At 29.8% G+C, this 18,518-nt stretch overlaps 2 protein-coding genes across 3 annotated transcripts; both read left to right on the plus strand.

Annotated features, from left to right (window-relative positions):
• Window positions 1-952: 952 nt before the first annotated feature.
• Window positions 953-9,025, plus strand: LOC101266766 (MADS-box protein SVP). 2 transcript variants are annotated; one of them, XM_004230576.4, is made up of 9 exons: window positions 953-1,131; window positions 1,489-1,684; window positions 5,515-5,602; window positions 6,363-6,424; window positions 6,937-7,036; window positions 7,652-7,693; window positions 8,371-8,418; window positions 8,501-8,610; window positions 8,697-9,025. In XM_004230576.4, the coding sequence occupies exons 2-9, from the start codon at window positions 1,503-1,505 to the stop codon at window positions 8,710-8,712; spliced, it is 648 nt and encodes a 215-aa protein (XP_004230624.1). In that variant the 5' UTR covers window positions 953-1,131; window positions 1,489-1,502; the 3' UTR covers window positions 8,713-9,025. The 2 variants fall into 2 exon arrangements, with proteins under 2 accessions (XP_004230624.1, XP_069145749.1); XM_069289648.1 differs by having other exon boundaries at window positions 998-1,131; window positions 7,652-7,697; window positions 8,375-8,418.
• A 1,002-nt stretch (window positions 9,026-10,027) lies between these two features.
• GDI1 (Rab-GDP dissociation inhibitor) lies at window positions 10,028-15,921 on the plus strand. The gene is made up of 13 exons (NM_001317820.1): window positions 10,028-10,139; window positions 10,634-10,696; window positions 10,888-10,971; window positions 11,675-11,782; window positions 11,883-12,055; window positions 12,176-12,287; window positions 13,286-13,366; window positions 13,450-13,512; window positions 13,846-13,947; window positions 14,102-14,226; window positions 14,527-14,737; window positions 15,229-15,303; window positions 15,549-15,921. Exons 1-13 carry the CDS (start codon window positions 10,053-10,055, stop codon window positions 15,600-15,602), a joined length of 1,338 nt encoding a protein of 445 aa, NP_001304749.1. The 5' UTR covers window positions 10,028-10,052; the 3' UTR covers window positions 15,603-15,921.
• The last annotated feature ends 2,597 nt before the right edge of the window (window positions 15,922-18,518 follow it).

Consider the following 18,518-nt stretch of genomic DNA (forward strand, 5'->3'; position numbering starts at 1 on the left):
ATGAATTGTTTTTGATATTTGAACATGTTTAAGTTCAGGTTTCAAAAATGAGCTACTATGTATATATTAAAAGTCATTTATTTATCAATTCTAACACAAAATTCAGTAAAATTTGAGAAAACCAACACAAAAAAAACTTGAAAATACTAACTTTCTAATGTATAACTCAATTTTTACTATTTTTTAAAAATGGAACAAATAACTATTCAATTAAAAAGCTCCAACTCAAACTCGCATGAAGAAAGTAAACAACCCTTCATATTATTCCCTTTTCTCTACCATTTTTAATGTATTTGAGTATCTTTAAATTGAGCGAATTTTCTTGTTTAAAATCATAGTCAGTAACTTTTATGAAAATAAATAATAAAAATAATCACTTTATTCTAATTTACGTAACACACTTTTTTCTTTTAATTGATCCCAAACAAAAACAAAGAAGTGAAAATGATGTAGGGAATGAAATGATATTTATTTTTATTGAATTACTACTATTAGAGGAAAGAAAACGAAAAATTACAGTGTGCTTGGCTATATATGGGAATTCTGTTGGTATTTTTGGCCATAAAAAGAATCTTCGTACAAGACTCACACTAACTCAAAGTCAAGCAAAAAGGAAAAAATATATCTTAAGAAAACGAAAGGAAGTACCCACGTCTCAATTTGTATAACTCATTTTCGTTTTAAGCCTGTTCCTAAAAATATAACATATTTTTATGTTTTGTAATAATTTAGTTTTAAAGTGTTTATTTTACTTTTGATAGAATAATTTATAATCGTACAAATATCTATTATCTAAAATATTTTAAATAACAAGTTTTAATAGTCGATATTTCTTAAATTCTTGTGTCATGTTAAACTAAGTCTAAATTGAGACGGAGAGTGTGTATATATATATATATAAACAAAAGGAAAAAAGACTAGTTAAATTTAATTGGCTGATCTTATGATGTTGTTTCTCTCTCCATATATTATTGGTGTAACTATTCCTAGATAATGTGTAGTACAATTACTCCTTTGTAACCAAAAATACCCTAATTACTACTTTTTCTCTTTCTATTGTAATAACATACCTTTTTTTTCTTTCTTCAGCTCACAACTTCAGATCTCTTCTCCATTTCTTGCAAATTTCAGGTTTCTTTCCCTTAAATCTTTCTTTTATTTTTCTAGGGATAATTAATTAATTAATTATCACACCTTCTTTTCTTCTTCTATATAAATTGTTAACTAGTTCACAAGTTTCTTAATTTTTTTTCTTTTTTTAAAATAACTCCTTATCCATCTAGAAGAGTTACAAACATTCTGAAAATTTTTAATAAGATAATATTAAAAAAAAAAAGAGAGAGAGATTCTTGTCCTGATTATAGTCAATTTTACACTGTGTTTTTTTTTTGTTTTTTTGTTGAAGATCTATGCTTAAGTAATTAATGTTTGACTTTAATTTGAATCGGATCGGTGTGAACATTGATATTAATTAGTCTTCATCTATAGGTTGAAGTAAGGAAATGGTGAGACAAAAAATTCAGATCAAGAAGATAGACAATTTGACAGCAAGACAAGTGACATTTTCAAAGAGAAGAAGAGGGCTTTTCAAAAAAGCTCAAGAGCTTTCAACTCTTTGTGATGCTGATATTGGACTCATTGTTTTCTCTGCTACTGGAAAACTTTTTGAGTATTCAAGCTCCAGGTATGTTTTTCCTTTTTTTTTACTCGAGAAATCAATCCAATCGATCGATCGTGGTTACGATACAATTTCAAGGACTAGTAATAATTATTCATAAAATTATAACAAAACAAACGAAATTTGTAGTACATATGATTATGGTCTAGTTTCTTTTTATTGGTTTGTTTCACTAATTAATTAAAAGTTTTTTATTTTTCATTTGGGAGTTATAAAAAGCCCATGACTTGTCTGTCAGAAAAATCTCTTACTTTTCTTGTCTGTCAGATACTTGGAGAGTTCCAAATTTTTTGGGGAAAAAAAAAAGCTACAGTAAGATTGATAATGCCATATTTGGTGTGTGTGCTATTACTATAAAAGAGAGAAATAAAGTTTCTCATAAAATGTGAGTATGTTCTAAAGCAATTTGTTTATAAACTATTTAATGCTTCGATTTTATGTAATTTTTACCGTACGAGATCTTTTAGAGCTTTAATTTGTACTTGAATTTTATTTAAAATACTTCTGCATAAATTAACACATATAATCATAGGTTGAATTTTCATGACTACTTAATTTGATAAGATATATATGTCGTTAGAACAGCAAAAGCAGCATAGTTTTGTTTTGATTAATGTATGACATAATCTAAAAAAATTCTCTTAGATTACTCGTGTACCAACGGTGATAAGTTTTTAACTAGTGTCATTGTATGTAGATGATAATTCAAGTGTCAGACAATATTGTGTGTTTGGTACGAAAGATAATATTTTTTTTATGAAAAATATTTTCTTGAAAAATAAGTAATTTTTTAAACTTATTTCTAGTGTTTGTTAAGTAAGTAAAAAAATGTTCTCTCAAAAGCATTTATAACTAATTTAGCAAAATCCTGTAGAGGTGAGGAGTGGGGCCTCGAGGATGTCGGGGGTGGGATGGTCAAGGGATAGGGGTTCGGGGCTTTGGGTGAGAGAGGAGGATATACAATGAAACATATAATGTCATTTATCAAATTATTTTTCATACTTCCATTTAAGAAAATCATTTTCCTCATTTTAAAAAACTTTATTACTGAATATGTATTCCAAAATTTTTGTTCAACTAAACATGGAAAAATACAAAATATTTTCTTCCATACCAAACACTTAATGTCAATTTCAAAAGGATGTTTGGTTTGTTAGGCATCTTGTGTTGATCAGTACTGATTTCCTCTCTTGGATTTGCCTGTCTTACTACAATTTTCTTAGCAGGTGGTTCATGTTTAATCCATTGGGATAGACTAATTTGGGCTGATGACACTTTGTAACGACTTAGCATGTCTGTAAAAGTAGTGAATTTATGTTATGGCTGCCCTCCGACTTTCCACAATCTTTTCTGAGTTGTTCAAATTGATTGAATCTTTATCAATTTAGTTAGAATAAAATTATTGATACATAGTATAGACTAAGTTAACTCATACTTGAAATCTTTACCGAGCTATATACCTATAATCATATAAGCAAAATAAACATATTTCTTAGCTTAATATTCGAAAACAATAGTATTTATTAGCTCAAAGATACTAAAAACATGCTTATTTATGACAATGTGATTCTTAGCGTAATATCGTAAAAACAATAGAATTAGCTCAAAGAATACTTAAAAACATGCTACCTTTAATAAGAAGCTTAAAACATGAAGCTCATTTTTAATTACCTCCTTCATATTTGACTTATTGAACTTTTTCTTCCCTTTCCTCAGTTTTAGTGACTCCTAATTAATAAGTTGAACATCAACAAGATCCATGATGTGCAAACTAATACTAAATAGAAGTAATATAAGAAAGGAGGACATATATCTTAACCTCCGCAACCAGATGAAGAATGATGTGAATTGGTACCTTTGACATATAGTGAGCAAAGAATAGACCTAGCGGCTAGCACTACATAAAAAATATCATTAGTGACAATTAATTAACAACAATAGATTAATTACCATTAGCGACAATTAATATCTAAAACCTTTAGTGATATTGATTCTAACACTTAACTAATGTCTGTACAGATTTTAATACTCTTTATTGATTTCTATATTTATTGTAGCTAAAAATAATTTATATGATAGGATAAGTAGCATCTCAAAGACTCCTTGGGAGTTCAAATTTTTTTGTATAAAAGGATTAATTAAATTAACAATAGATTATATGAAGGAAGTAAATCATATAATCAACAACTGAAGAATTTACTTTACTCTCTCTATATATAGTGGAGTTAAATCTACTTAACAAAGAGAAAGTAAATATTAGAAGAAAATGACTCCCCAAATCTTGAATTTAATTTGTTCCTAGATATCTTGATATTTTGTGAAGGTTTTTTCACATCTTATTCTTTGCCTCCATGGTGTGTCACCAAAATAATTCCACCCATCTCACCATGAAATTATTCATTCTTTTTTTTGAATTTCAAAATCAACGTTGATAAAATTTACAAATTCAATTTTTAATTTGAAAAAAAATGCTCCAAACATGTTTCCCTCTCTAATATGAACTTTTATATATTTGAAATCTATGATCAAATGCGTACGATAAATTCTATTTACAAGCCCCACCCAAAAATCCCTTGAAGTGCGTCCACTAAAGCAGAAAATTCGATTTTGGTGCTGCACAACTGAAAACTAGCTATGAAGTGTCATTTGCTGTCTGGGAATAATTTTCTAGTGTTTTTTACTGTATGTCCAGAGCTATTTATTATCCCTCCAAATATAATAGTGTTCCTTTTCTTCTATTATCCATATTTTGCGTGCCATAAAAAAAAATTCAAAGATAAAGTGGATATATATTCTAACCATTTGATCAAGTAAAGGAAATATTTATTCCAAAAATACATATAACTAATATCGGCTCATAATTCATAACACACATTTTCACCTTAATTCGATGGTGATGGAGCGTTTTACGTTGAACTCTACAACTCCTTAATACTTCTTTGAGCTGCCTCTACCTCTCTTTATTTTCACTATACCTAAAATCTCACACCTCCTCATTAATGAGACATTTATGCATCTCCGATCGTTTTCATATTTCTGAACCAACTCAGTCTTGCTTCTCTCGTCGAGTTACTCCCATCTAGTTCCATGTATCTGTGCTTTTAATCCTATATCTCCTTATATATCCACACTCAATCTCAACATTCTCAATTTTGCTACTTTCAGTTTGACCACCACTTTAAGACTCAAACTTTTGTTTCTTTAGAAATTTATAATTGATCTGTTAAGCTAATGTGCAAAAGATGATTGGAGTATTGTACTAGATAACAAATGAAAAAAAACTTTTAAATATAGATTTGACATGCTTCAAAGGAGCTGAATATTAAGGACAAAAAACAAAACAAATGGTAAATTTTTTAAATATAATTTTTTCAATAGTTGTCTATTTATATTCTCTTTATCCCATGACATTATTCGGCTTACACAACTTGTAAAAGTGAAATATTCTCCAACAGAAGGGGTGTGAGAGTAGAGTTCTAAACTATAGGCTCGTTTCATATGAGAGACAAATATAGATAGTTTCACGAGAAAAATTTAGTACTGTCTTATATCTTGTTTAGTTATATTAATCTTCGAATAAATTATGTCAAGATCAATAAATTAGTATGAAGATAAGTTAATTACTATAAACAGTTAATTAACTACACTAATAAAATTACAAAATTTTGAGGATCAAGAAAACCAAACATGGCCATATTCAATTTTTATGTGATTTTGTAAATTTTGGTTAGGGAAACTAGCAATTATGCTATAAGTTTTTTCACATCGTTGATCAATGAAGGCTGAGTGTTATTTATGTTGAAGCTTGTTTCATTATTTATGTATCGTTTACACAGCATGATGCAACTGATTGAGAAGCACAAGATGCAGTCAGAAAGGGATGGTATGGATAATCCAGAACAACTGCATTCTTCTAACATTCTGGTAAATTATGTATATTGTTAAGTCTCTGAGGTCATCATAAATTTAATGGCAATGATATTATATTATGAACAGTTAATACGTGATCATGAAGTGTATAAATTTTTAATTTTTTTTTTGAAAATTGGGGATACGGGGAGGGGATTATAAGGTGGGGAATTGAATCTTCACCAACAAGGTTGAAGTTTATATAGCCATCCAACTAAGCTGCTAAGATATCCCGCTGAAGTGTACAAATTATTTGGCCTAACTTAGATTTTGGGAAGTGTTCTTTTTTCTTCATAAGTTAGGCTAATTTTGTTGGGCTAATACTAGAATGTACTTGTAATGTTTCAAATGTGCTTCCCTGAAAAAAACTACACTTAGTTATTTTTCCTTGAAAGCTTAAAAAGTATCTTCTTTTTTTTTATAGCAAATTTATCAGTAGACAAAGTTTAGTGGCCTTTTGTTAAACATGAACAAAAAAAAAAACTATCAATAGGGATATGTACAAATAAGAGGGCTAGACCTTACCTTACTAATCTTAATGAAGTACCTAACTTCTGCTACCTAAAAAGCATGAAGAAAATAATAGCTTTAGAGAGAACTAAATATTTTTTTTTATCTCCACAGAATTTGTATGCTTAAATAATATGTCAACCAAATATATCAACTTTTCGAAATAAGCATTATTTTTTAATTCATAAAAATTTGACCAAACAAACTATGATCATTTCAATTCCCATCTAACTTAGTAAACACAAGCAAATATTTCATTTTCCAGAGCGAGAAGAAAACCCATGCAATGCTTAACAGGGACTTTGTGGAGAAGAATCGGGAGTTAAGGTAATTGTTGGTTTTATTTGAAGCATGATTCATAATTTAATGTGCCTATTATTGTAAAGTCTGTAATTAAAGATGTATCCAATTTTTTGTTGGACAGATTATAGATGCAATTTTAATCTATAAAATACTTTCTTCATCCATCTTTATTTGTTCATTCTATTATTTTGGAATGTCCAACAATACTTGTCCAGTTTATAAAATCGATAAATAGTTTACCAAGTTATGTCTATTTTATCCTTACTATTATATTTAGATGGCTTATATTTAGTAAGGGTGATTTGGTAAAAATATCTATATCATTTATGCTTCTTAAATCACTAAGAGAAATTGATAATAATGAGCAACTATTGTTGGACAAATGACATTATACATATTATTTATGTTCTACAATTAGAGATACCCTTCATTGTTAATTGTTGCATCTCATTATACATATCTTGGTGCTGCAAAAGTTTGCCTAATTGTAGTAATAATTACTTTCAAATTTCAACTTATATGACTTATTATGCTAGGCAACTACATGGAGAAGAGCTGCAAGGACTTGGTTTGGATGAATTAATGAAATTGGAGAAATTAGTCGAGGGAGGAATAAGTCGTGTCCTCAAAATTAAGGTCCTATTTACTTAATTCCCTTCTTCCTATTTTAAAATTGCTTAGTCTTCGTCTCTTATTCTTCAATGTGTATTATTATATATTTTTGTATTTGCTTTTATATCTTTTGCTGTTGTATTTTCTTGGAATCATGCTTCAAAAAATATTTCTTTGAGCTGAGAGTCTATATCGCAAATAGTCTCTCTATCCCTCAAAGATAAAAGTATTGTTCGCATATATTTTACTCTTTTTGTACCTCACTTGTAAAATTACACCAGATATGTTGTTGTTTTCTACTTAATTTCCCTCCTCATTTGCACTTGTGTGATTAATACTCCCTTTCCTTATTAGTTGATCATTATACTAAATGTAATTGTCTCGTATTAGTTGATCACCTTAGTAAATCCAAAAACATCTTTTTTTATATTATTCATGCAATTCATTTTTTTTAAAGTGTTCATAATTGTGTATAAATTTCTCAAATAGTTTTTTAAAGGATTAATTAGTATAATTACCTTCTTATTTATAATTTCTTAAGCGTTGTGCAAAATGAAAAGTAAACAACTAATATGAGATCGAAAGGAGTATATAATTGGTCCTACAACATGCATTGATTCCATTAACTTGCGTTTTCAGGGTGACAAGTTTATGAAAGAGATCAGTTCCCTCAAGAAAAAGGCAAGTCATGCATTAACTGATTGAATGTTGATTTCTCAGTACAACTTTCTTTTACTTAATTAGGAAATACTATTTGATTCTTCAGCAACTTAAGTTGACAGGAATTCCAATGTGGTTTTTGGAAGACAATTATAGGGAAAAATATGTCCAGATTATGTATAATATGGAGAATTAAGTTCTTGAGTACTTTTGGGATATGCATAAGTACCCCATCAAAATTTCAGTGATACCTAAATTTAATAGGTTTCTATTATTCCAAACTCATTTTTAAAAATATTTTCATGCACCTTTTATATTCACTGTGACACCTTCAACCAACTAAATAGATTATGTTTGTACAGCACGAGCATGCCAGGTGAAAAAACCACTTAGTTTAACAATTTTAGTCTGTTCTGTTCTTACCCTTCAAAAATAATGTCATATTTTCTCTTGCCGTTCGAACAAGATAACAAGGGACGTTAAGGTGACGTGGTAGAGGTGATACCCATCACGTGTGTCAAAGGAGATGGCGGTTGATTAATTGCTTCAAGCATTGGATAAGTGATGTTTATGTGTCAATACCCTTCAATTTTTGTCTTAGGGTTTAAAGTGATTTAAAAATAATTTTGATCAACCACTAGAAAAGGATATATATAATAATATTTCATGGCATCTTATAAGTAGCTCTCAATATGCAGGAAGCTAAACTCCAGGAAGAGAATTCACAGTTGAAAAAGCAATCACAAGTAAATTATTCTGCAATTAATTGTATTTTTGGCATAATTTGTTTAATGAATTACTCCCTAAGTCACATTAATTCATGAGCAGGCAAGATTGAATGAAGAAGGGCAAAATGTAATTGAGCAAGGACATTCAGCAGACTCCATCACGAACAATCGCAGCTTAGTCAATGACTCAGATACTAGTCTCAAGTTATGGTACGTATCCAAATCCTAAACTCTGAACCCTAAATCCTAACATTTTTCACGTCTAATTTGTTATTTATACACGTTTATCTTTGCAGCTTGGCTTTTCCTTAGTGAGCTCCATCCATATGAAAATGGGAGATAATATAGTTACTCAAACAAGGGCGAGTAATTTTCTAATATTTATTATGGATCATAATATAGTGAAATGTATAAAATTGATTAGATTGGTTGATCAGGCTCCGTTAAAAAAACATTGGGACCATAGAGTTCATTGAGAATCAAAGGGTCAACAGTCTAATCAGAGAGTCATGTGATATTTAGCTAGGTGCTATGTATTAATCTATTTAAAGAATCAACTTAAATATATGTATTTATTAGCAGTAATTTCTTTGATTATTCAAGAAGCACCAAACTTTAATTAGAATTCATATCGAACCGCTGGAAAATTATTTATATTCATAGTTAGGAGGTATTTCGTTAACCTTAATGCACAGCTATTTTTGAAGTGTAGCCCAGGGGCGGATCAACATGGAATCTGTCGGGTGTTTGAGCACCCATTAACTTCATTACGAAATATATGTATTTTTGTAAAAATCAAAAGATATTTATATAAAATAAACATAGAATACCTAATAAATAATTGATCTGATTGGCCCAATGATTATTTAGTAGATATTTAAGACTCTTTTAAAACTTTTGATTGAACTAGGGTTCGAATCTCATTGTTAACATGCATTTTTTTTATTTGACTCCTCTACTTTGAAAGCATCCACAAACTTAAAGAAAAATTTATTAAAGAAAATCTCTAAATAGTTGGATGTAATATTTTTAAAATTATATTATTTTACATAATTTTTCTAACCATCAGAACCTACTGTATTTTCAAAAGTTATGTATTGTTGTTAGTCAATTTACTTGATGATGCAAAAATTATAGACTAACAACACATAAAATTTAAATTATGAGAATGAAAGATTCATTTTCTATCTATATCCTTTTCATTTTAAACAACTTTGATCTCCTCTTGTAGCTAAGACATGATCAAATTTAAAAAAATAACTTTTTTTATTGGTTCAATCAGTTTCTTAATAAATATAAATTGAAAGATGATTCTTGTTAATTTTTTGAATAGAGTAAAGACGATTTTGGTCACTTAAATAATATAAAAATATAGTATATTAAATTTAAGACATAAGTCGAGAGAAGATTTTAAATTCAAAAATGAGTAAATATATTTTTCTTTTTGAAATTGGTATGAAATTATAAGAAGAAAAAAAAGATAGAAGTTTGAAATTCAGTTAGAGGAAGACGCTGACTATAGACCCGTTCACACCACCCGAAAGCGCGACAGGCTCTCCCACCTTTAACTCTCCCGCCCTCTTTGCTATATTTCCATTTCTCCTTCTTATTTCTATTTCATCATAAAAAAATATACACACGAATTATCAATTATGGATGAAGAATATGATGTCATTGTTCTCGGAACCGGACTCAAAGAATGCATTCTCAGCGGCCTTCTCTCCGTCGACGGCCTCAAAGTATTTTTATTTCATTTTTAATCTAATTAGCAATCATTATACTAATTCTAGTTTCTCTGTAATAGTTAGAGACGGAGCTAGAATTTCAACTTTTTGATTACATTTTGAAGTTGAAACTTGAAATTGTGGTTTTTGGAATTTTAAGTTATGTTTGGACCGGTTACTTGAAACAAATATTTAAATTTTCAAATTTTGATCCAAAATAGGTGTTAATAATTGGATTGTTTGAGCAAAGTTTACTTCTGAGAAGAGCAGAACTATTCATGATAAAGAAAAAGAAAGTGAATCCTTTTTCCCAGAGGATCTCTAGTAACTGGATTTGGTAGACAATTTGTGATGTCTACCAGAGTTTAGATTATCAATCGATCGAACTATTTATAAGTTAATAGTCTGCTTAGGGTTGTCCCAACTTTACATGTATTTTAGTTCAGATCCTTATACATCTTCATGTGGTTTCTAAAATCGATCACTATCTAACCTCTAAATGTCTTCAGGTACTACACATGGATAAAAATGACTATTATGGAGGAGAGTCAAGCTCACTTAATTTAATTCAGGTAACCTATTTAGTATTTACTAATGGCATGGAACTTAATTGCGCAAACAACTTTGAAATGCTCATCACTCTTCAGTCTCGATCCTGAGAGAGGACTGGAAATGAGGCGTAAATGGAAGTGTGGCATAAGTTAGTGCTAGTTTCATTTTGGTACTTGGAGTTAATCTCAGCATGTCATGTGTTTTTGTGTAGCTTTGGAAACGGTTTAGGGGAAATGACCAGCCACCAGAAGAGTTGGGTACGAGCAAGGAATACAACGTTGACATGATTCCAAAGGTGAATTTTGATAGTATTATTATTTATCTTTCCATTACCTAAAATTTTCCAGTTTACTACTCAATTTCTTGACTTTTGATTCTGGTTTCTTCCCCTTTCCTGGAGGAAGATTTAAGCTGGTATCGAATGAAATAAACTTATTCACATAACTGTAGGTTCTGCTCGACAGTAAAAGTCTTATTTCTGTCCATAAAGGAGCATGGGCTCTAAAATTATATCCAGTTCAAAGAAATTTCGGCTTTAAGATAGGAATGAGTTAGGTTACTGCAGAGGTTCCACCAAAGAGACACAACTTATGACATGCTTAGATATCTAAGGAGTATATCCACTCATTCCATCTGATCATACAATTATGAAGGTTGCCTATATTGGAGAAGTTATGATGTGTAGAAAATTATCTAAATAGGCATGTAGAAACATGCACAATAATTTAAAGGAATTGAAACCCAGATGCACTGGTGCTATTAGAGAGTAGGCTCTCCTTTATGTAAGTTCGCAAAATATTTAACTCCCTGTTGATGACAGATTACTTCATCAAAGGGTCAGAAAATATAGAAGTAAAGATATTGGGCTTGAAAGAGTTCTGTTGTTAACATGACAATTTCCAAACTGTATTAGGTTGAGTTGATTATTGACCTTTATAGATCTATATGAAATGCTTTACAAGTATGTTATATTTATTTCTTTTCCTGATGTCCTGTAGTTTGCAATGGCAAATGGAACTCTGGTTCGTGTGCTTATCCACACTGATGTTACCAAGTACTTGAACTTCAAGGCTGTAGATGGTAGTTTTGTGTACAATAAAGGGAAGGTATGTTTGTTAAAGCACTATGACGTGTACCTTCTGATCTGTTTTTTTTTTCTGGGTAGAAGATTCTCACTTAAATTTCTTGTGAAACTGATATCATTAGATCTACAAAGTTCCAGCAACTGATGTTGAAGCTCTGAAATCCCCATTGATGGGGCTCTTTGAAAAGCGTCGAGCTCGGAAGTTTTTTCTTTATGTGCAAGATTTTGAAGAGACTGATCCGAAAACTCATGAAGGGATGGATTTGAACAAAATCACTGCAAAAGAATTCATTGCGTAATTTTCTTTCCACGTGTGCTTTTATAGTCTTGCTTGAACATATTGGTGATGGCTGCATCCATAATGAATTATAGTTAGACAGTTTCTTCCACACCTTGGTAACTGTTGTTTATGCAGGAAATATGAACTCGAAGATGATACCATTGACTTTATTGGACATGCCTTGGCACTCTGTACAGATGATAACTATTTGGCCCAACCAGCTATGGATTTCATAAAGAGAGTAAAGGTGAGTTTGACTTTATCAATTTAGTATTGCCAAAAGTATATAATTGTTTAATAAAGATATCATCGCTAACGTAGTTTACTCACATTGACATGACAGTGTAAAATTTTGGTTTGTGATTGCTGATGAGCTAGGTCTAACTTATTCTAGTTACTAAAGCTGATTGAAAGCTTGTATAGGCGTCTGTTATTCCATGACCATGAGGAAGAAAAGAAGAAATTTAGGAAGTTACAAATATTCCATGTTATATATATAGGTAGTGTAGGGCTTCCTACGAATTTTATTCATGTGATCAACAGAAATTCCGCATGCTTTAAGTATTTATATGGCATTGTCTTTTATGTCCACCACCAACTCTCTTCGCTTATTAGACTCTGGGTTAGCTATTAATTGTATACCTCCTGTGGCTGTATATGTAATGTCATATTACTAGATGAAGTAAATCTTCTACATTTTCAGATAGCTAGAAGGAATCAATATGGTCTTGCCTACTGATACCGTAAATCAGAAAATGCAGCTTTTTAGTTTTATTATTTATTTATGATTAGATTTGATTTCAATGTCAAGACATCAGCCTTATTTATTCTCTTTTGTGTTTCTACTTTCTTGGCATGGACTGAAGACCTTTAAATCTAACGTAATAGCGTTAAGCAAAATAGAGTGTTGATATAATCCTATGATCTAAGATTTGTCCTACAGTATGATTAATTCATGAGTAGTCAACTGATACTTCCACGGTAGGTCTTCAATTAACGAATTATCACAATCAAGATTATAATTGAAATGCCAAATGCATGTGCTGTGTGATGTTAACTCCTCTTCCTTTCATATGAATAGAACTATTTTTCGTAACTCATAAGAAGCCAAATTCTTCGATTACATAAGCTAAGATATGCTTTCTTATTTTTGAGATAAAATAGGTTTGGAACTTATTTGTTACTATCGGAGTTACATGTTTAAAGAATTACTTAATAAGTACTTTGTTCTCTTGTTTTTTCAAGCTTTATGCAGAGTCTTTAGCACGCTTTCAAGCAGGATCCCCCTATATTTATCCATTGTACGGACTGGGTGAATTACCACAGGTTTGTTTCACTGGGTATTTTGTGTCCATCGTGTTTGGGTAAAAAAAAATTTCCTATTATTTGATTGGTGTACATGCTGTCAGGCATTTGCACGCCTGAGTGCAGTTTATGGTGGAACTTACATGCTTAACAAGCCACAGTGTAAGGTAATCACCCCAACCATCTCTAGCTCATTTCAATGCTTAACGATCCCTATATAAGGTTAAGTTTTGCAAATGTTTTAGCAACCAGAATGCGTCTCGCTAATCTTTCTAATCTAACATGTAGGCCTCTTTTTGCCTTAAAAGAAATTCTAAATGTAATCTGGATCAGATATCCTCATGTTGTACATTTAAGTATACCATATTAGCTTACAAAGAAAACTGAGACAATAATGCACTGAGCTCTGCTCTACTTAAAATGCTGAAAAATTCCACATGGCTTACATACACATTGAATTAAATTGAAGTTTATGTGAAGACTCAGTTTCTGTATTGCAGGTAGAGTTTGATGACGGTGGGAAAGTTGTTGGTGTGACTTCTGAAGGAGAAACTGCCAAATGCAAGAAAGTTGTTTGTGATCCCTCATATTTACCTGATAAGGTACTATTGGCAAATTGCGAATAACTAATATGTCCAGGCTTTCTGCATCACTGACTCATGTCTTTGAAATTTGCTTAATCACCTGCATAGCTGAAAAAAAGACCAGATTAACAATTTCTACTGACAAATGATTTAATACCAATACATAATGCAGGTCCAGAAGGTTGGAAAAGTTGCCCGTGCAATTTGTATAATGAGCCATCCCATCCCAAACACCAATGATTCTCATTCAGCCCAGGTCATTCTACCGCAGAAGCAACTCGGTCGCAAATCAGACATGTATGTTTAGGGTTCCAGATAGTGTACTGAATTATCATATCCTATAGTGTGGTTTTAAAGGGATACCATTGACGGTGCAAGCTTTCTGCTCTAAAAATAAGATTATAAAACATACAAATTTGACCTTACTTTTTATATGTCAATGATGAGTAATTGAAGTCCTCTTTTCTCCAAACAATTATTGAGAAGTGACTGTCACTATTTATTTAGTCCTAGACTACATGCTCAGTAAACCTGTTGTGCTGTTGGTAGAAACTTGAAAGATAATTCAGAGTGACTTATTCTACATGTCGGTTACAGGTACCTGTTCTGTTGTTCCTACTCCCACAATGTCGCTCCAAAAGGCAAATATATTGCTTTTGTCTCAACAGAAGCTGAAACCGATGACCCTGAGAGCGAACTGAAGCCTGGCGTAGACATACTTGGGGCGGTCGATGAGATATTTTATGAAACTTATGACAGATTCATACCTTCACATGACTCTGCTGCTGATAATTGTTTCATATCTAAAGTAAGTTCCAATTAGCTGGTAGTGTCTACTCTATTTGTACAACTATTTCATCACAAATATATCACAAAAGAGATATGACTGTGTTATTACTTGTTAATTAGAAAACATTGTATGCTTATGTTCCCAAAATTCTGTAGAAGAATTACTGAAAACAGACAGGGCACTTTGATTTTACTTCTTTGACATGCTGAACCTTGCCCCATATTATGTGAGATTACTGCTACTCAAAGGAACCGTTCTTCATAATCTAGTAATGTCACTAAGGCTGGAAAAGAATATAACAGTAATGGCTTTCAAGCTTAGCATGCCTTCTCTTGCATTCATGGTCTAACATATGCATAGTCCTTACGACATAAATCAAACTTCTAAAGTTCAAAAACTCTATGGTAGACTTCTTTCCTGCCATCCAAATGTGTCTCATACATTGGTCAGCAGTTCATTGTCAAAATTTGTTTTCTTGTTTAATAATCCTGTTTAATCCTTCCTTGTAGAGCTATGATTCAACAACACACTTTGAGTCCACAGTGATGGATGTGCTAGACATGTACAGCAAGATAACGGGAAAGGTAAGATTCCAGTTTGGAATTTAGTTATCTGGTGACTTGTCGTTTGACAATGCGCAGCAGTTTCATAATATATATATATCAACCACTCTGCCAAGCATACTACTGTTTGAATATTGAAGCTACCTAGCACAACGTTGCTGGTGAAAAAAGGGGTTCTAATCTTCTACAGTTTGACAAATATATCTTCTCTCTTTCAACCTCATGTGAATGATTCTGAGTGTAATGACATATATATTTTTGTCTAGGTCATTGATTTATCAGTGGACCTGAGTGCTGCAAGTGCTACTGCTGAAGAATAAGCTTATTGTATCCACTTCATATGTATGCTGCAAAATAAGTCAGTAGAAGCCAATTTTGTATTGAAGAATATTTTCAGTTATCAACTCCCTAGCTAGTTGGTTCCTAAAATGGACCTTATTGGAGGCAAGAACTTGCTTTATGTGTATTTTTCATGTCCCTTATAGTTCTCTAATGATTTAACTTTTGGAAAGGTTTAGGAATAGTTTCTATGAATCCTTTCCATTACTATGTACTGATTTCATATTCCATCTTGTAAGGATTTCATAATTTGTATTTTGTCAAAAGGATGATGATGAAACTAGCTAAAATTCAATTTCAGATAATGTTGCCCTATGCATGCCTGCAAATAACTGAAGCTTTAATTGAAAATTATGTGAAAAAATTCCTGCTAATTAAAAATTTAAAATATATAGAAAAAGGCTATATAAATTGAGATAGAGAAAATAGCATATATTTTTGAAATGAAATAAAAAGTAGTACAATAATCATCAATATATATATATAAATGAGGATCTTCAATCAGCCTATGTAACATGTCTCAATGATGAGAAAAATATATATTTTTATTTTAAAAAGAAGAGCTTTTTAGATTATTTCTGTTTTACACAATAATATTATGTGTGTATATATATATATTGCTATTAATAAATTAGTTAATGAGCATTGCACCTCCTAACTCCTAACCTTTCATATTCATTACCTTCAAAATATTTAATATAAAAATTATAACTCCTAAATATTACACCTATAAAAACCCACTTTGAGATATTCCATGATGGTCATTTTATTTTTATTTTCCTTATTCTTCATTTTTTATACCTTTGATTTGTTAATTTTTTTTTTGTCTTCTTTGATCTGATTTTTGCAGGAGAGGGATGTATAATGAAAAATGTTATATATTTTGCATATTTTTATTTTGTGAGGTAAAATGATTTAATATGTCTAATTATCATTATCACTTTGTTGTGTTGTAATTACATATATATTTGATATTATTAAGTTGAGTTGTTGATGATACAAATCATGTTCTTTTATAGAAAAAATAATTTGTTCATTTTTTTTGCTTCTCTCTGTAATTTTTTGAGATTTTTTTTTTCTTAATCTTGTAGTTTCTACCGATACTGATTGTCTTTATTCACTTTGTAAATTTGAAGAATCGTATATTTTAAATATTTTTGCTTGATTAGTTAATGAATTTTATGTATGTTTGTTGGTATTATTGTATGGATTGTTTATAGCTCTCCGGTTAAACCACTGATGTAACAAGAGTTGATTGGTTCCTTATCAGATTAATTATTTAATTGAAAAAACGCCAATATATCTTATTTCTGATTTCGTCTAACAATATCATCCTCCTCACTAGCTATAAAAATGTTATACAAATATATAATAAATTTAAGTAATAAAAAGGTAATATATCATATCTCAATATAAAGTAAATAAAATAGTAAATATTAAATTCAAATATTATATAGCGAAGAATCAAATAAATCGATTCCTGTTATAGTTTCGTATCTCACAATTACATAACAATGATATGGTAAAAATACATAACTTATATGTTGCATTATTTTTTATATTATTCTTATATAATTATTATTTATAGGCCAAATATTTCACAATTTTGAGAATTTAATCAGCAAAAAATTAAATATTTTTTAATTTTATTTTAAAACATTCGTACGATTACTTTTTTTTTTATAATTTCAAAAAAATTTCTATTCCTTTTGACTAACTTTTTAATTCTGTGTCCCTTTTTAAATTTATTTTTAATTAATTTTTCTCTTAATAGATATCTCTCCTATAATATAAAATAAGAGAAAAGGTATATATTGTTCAAAATAATAGTAATTATTAAAAATAGTGTTTATTATTAGAAGCATATTTGGAAACTTTTAATAATTTGAAATTTCTAAAATGAGGTAAAAAGAAAATATGTCATATAATAAAATAAATCATAAAAATGGTGGGGGATTTTACTTAAACATATTTTTGTTTATTAAAAAAATATATCACATTTTTTTTTACCTTTTTCTCTTATTTTTATATATTTATTTTTAATTTAATTTTATCATAAACTCACACTTCTTCATCTTTCAAAACCTCTATACTTAATAAATACTTATTAGTAATACCTCTAACTTCCAACTTTATACCTTCATAACCCCAAATTACTTAATGTTTAAATTTGTTACATCTTAAAATCACATCAAAAAATATTTCTAACCAAATATATTTATGTTTAGGTTAATTGTCCTCTACTTTAATCTTGTAATGCAAAATCTATCGACAAAGACTTCTTTGTATAATTATTTTTACTTCTAATAAGAATGATACAAAGTAAGATATATAAAAGAGAATAATTGATTTGTTTTTTTGCATGAAATTATAAGAGCAAGATCATTACTAAAAGTAAAACAAAAACAATTCTTGAAAACATTAAAATGTATTTGTAGATACGTTTAGCGGCGGGAGATAATCAAAATTATTATGAAGTTATTTTTAAATTTTAAATAAAATATGAATCATGAAAAATATAATAAAAATTAATTAAGAGAATTCATTTAAACATTTTGCTTAAATTAATAAAAAGCTTAAGACAAGCTAACTTGATCATGTTACGATTTGATGCTAATTGTTACTGTTTTACAAAAATATATATAAATTAGTAAAAATACTAAAGACGAGCAAACTTCATTCTGTTAATTACGATGCTAATTGTTTATATTTTCTTAATAGAATTAAATAAGCAAAGACCAAAAAAAAGGGAGACCAAAAATAGCGTTGAAATAATTTTTTTTAAAAAAACTTAGAATTATAGAAGAAAATTTATCAAGGAAAAAATTAATACAGATAATCATTTCAAATATACTTATTACTTAACCATTCATCCTCCATTATAATGATTCTAAAAA

This window comes from Solanum lycopersicum, chromosome 1, assembly GCF_036512215.1.
Source record: "Solanum lycopersicum chromosome 1, SLM_r2.1".
Classification (NCBI taxonomy): domain Eukaryota; kingdom Viridiplantae; phylum Streptophyta; class Magnoliopsida; order Solanales; family Solanaceae; genus Solanum; species Solanum lycopersicum.

What these genes read in the sequence shown, in the direction of transcription:
- LOC101266766 (XM_004230576.4), top strand. Translation starts at nt 1,503, where the DNA reads ATGGTGAGACAAAAAATTCAGATCAAGAAGATAGACAATTTGACAGCA. An exon ending in GAGAAGAATCGGGAGTTAAG is followed by an intron (nt 6,425 to 6,936) that starts GTAATTGTTGGT and finishes TTATTATGCTAG; the next exon opens with GCAACTACATGGAGAAGAGC. An exon ending in AGTTGAAAAAGCAATCACAA is followed by an intron (nt 8,419 to 8,500) that starts GTAAATTATTCT and finishes ATTCATGAGCAG; the next exon opens with GCAAGATTGAATGAAGAAGG.
- GDI1 (NM_001317820.1), top strand. Translation starts at nt 10,053, where the DNA reads ATGGATGAAGAATATGATGTCATTGTTCTCGGAACCGGACTCAAAGAA. An exon ending in ATAATTGTTTCATATCTAAA is followed by an intron (nt 14,738 to 15,228) that starts GTAAGTTCCAAT and finishes CCTTCCTTGTAG; the next exon opens with AGCTATGATTCAACAACACA. An exon ending in ACAGCAAGATAACGGGAAAG is followed by an intron (nt 15,304 to 15,548) that starts GTAAGATTCCAG and finishes ATTTTTGTCTAG; the next exon opens with GTCATTGATTTATCAGTGGA.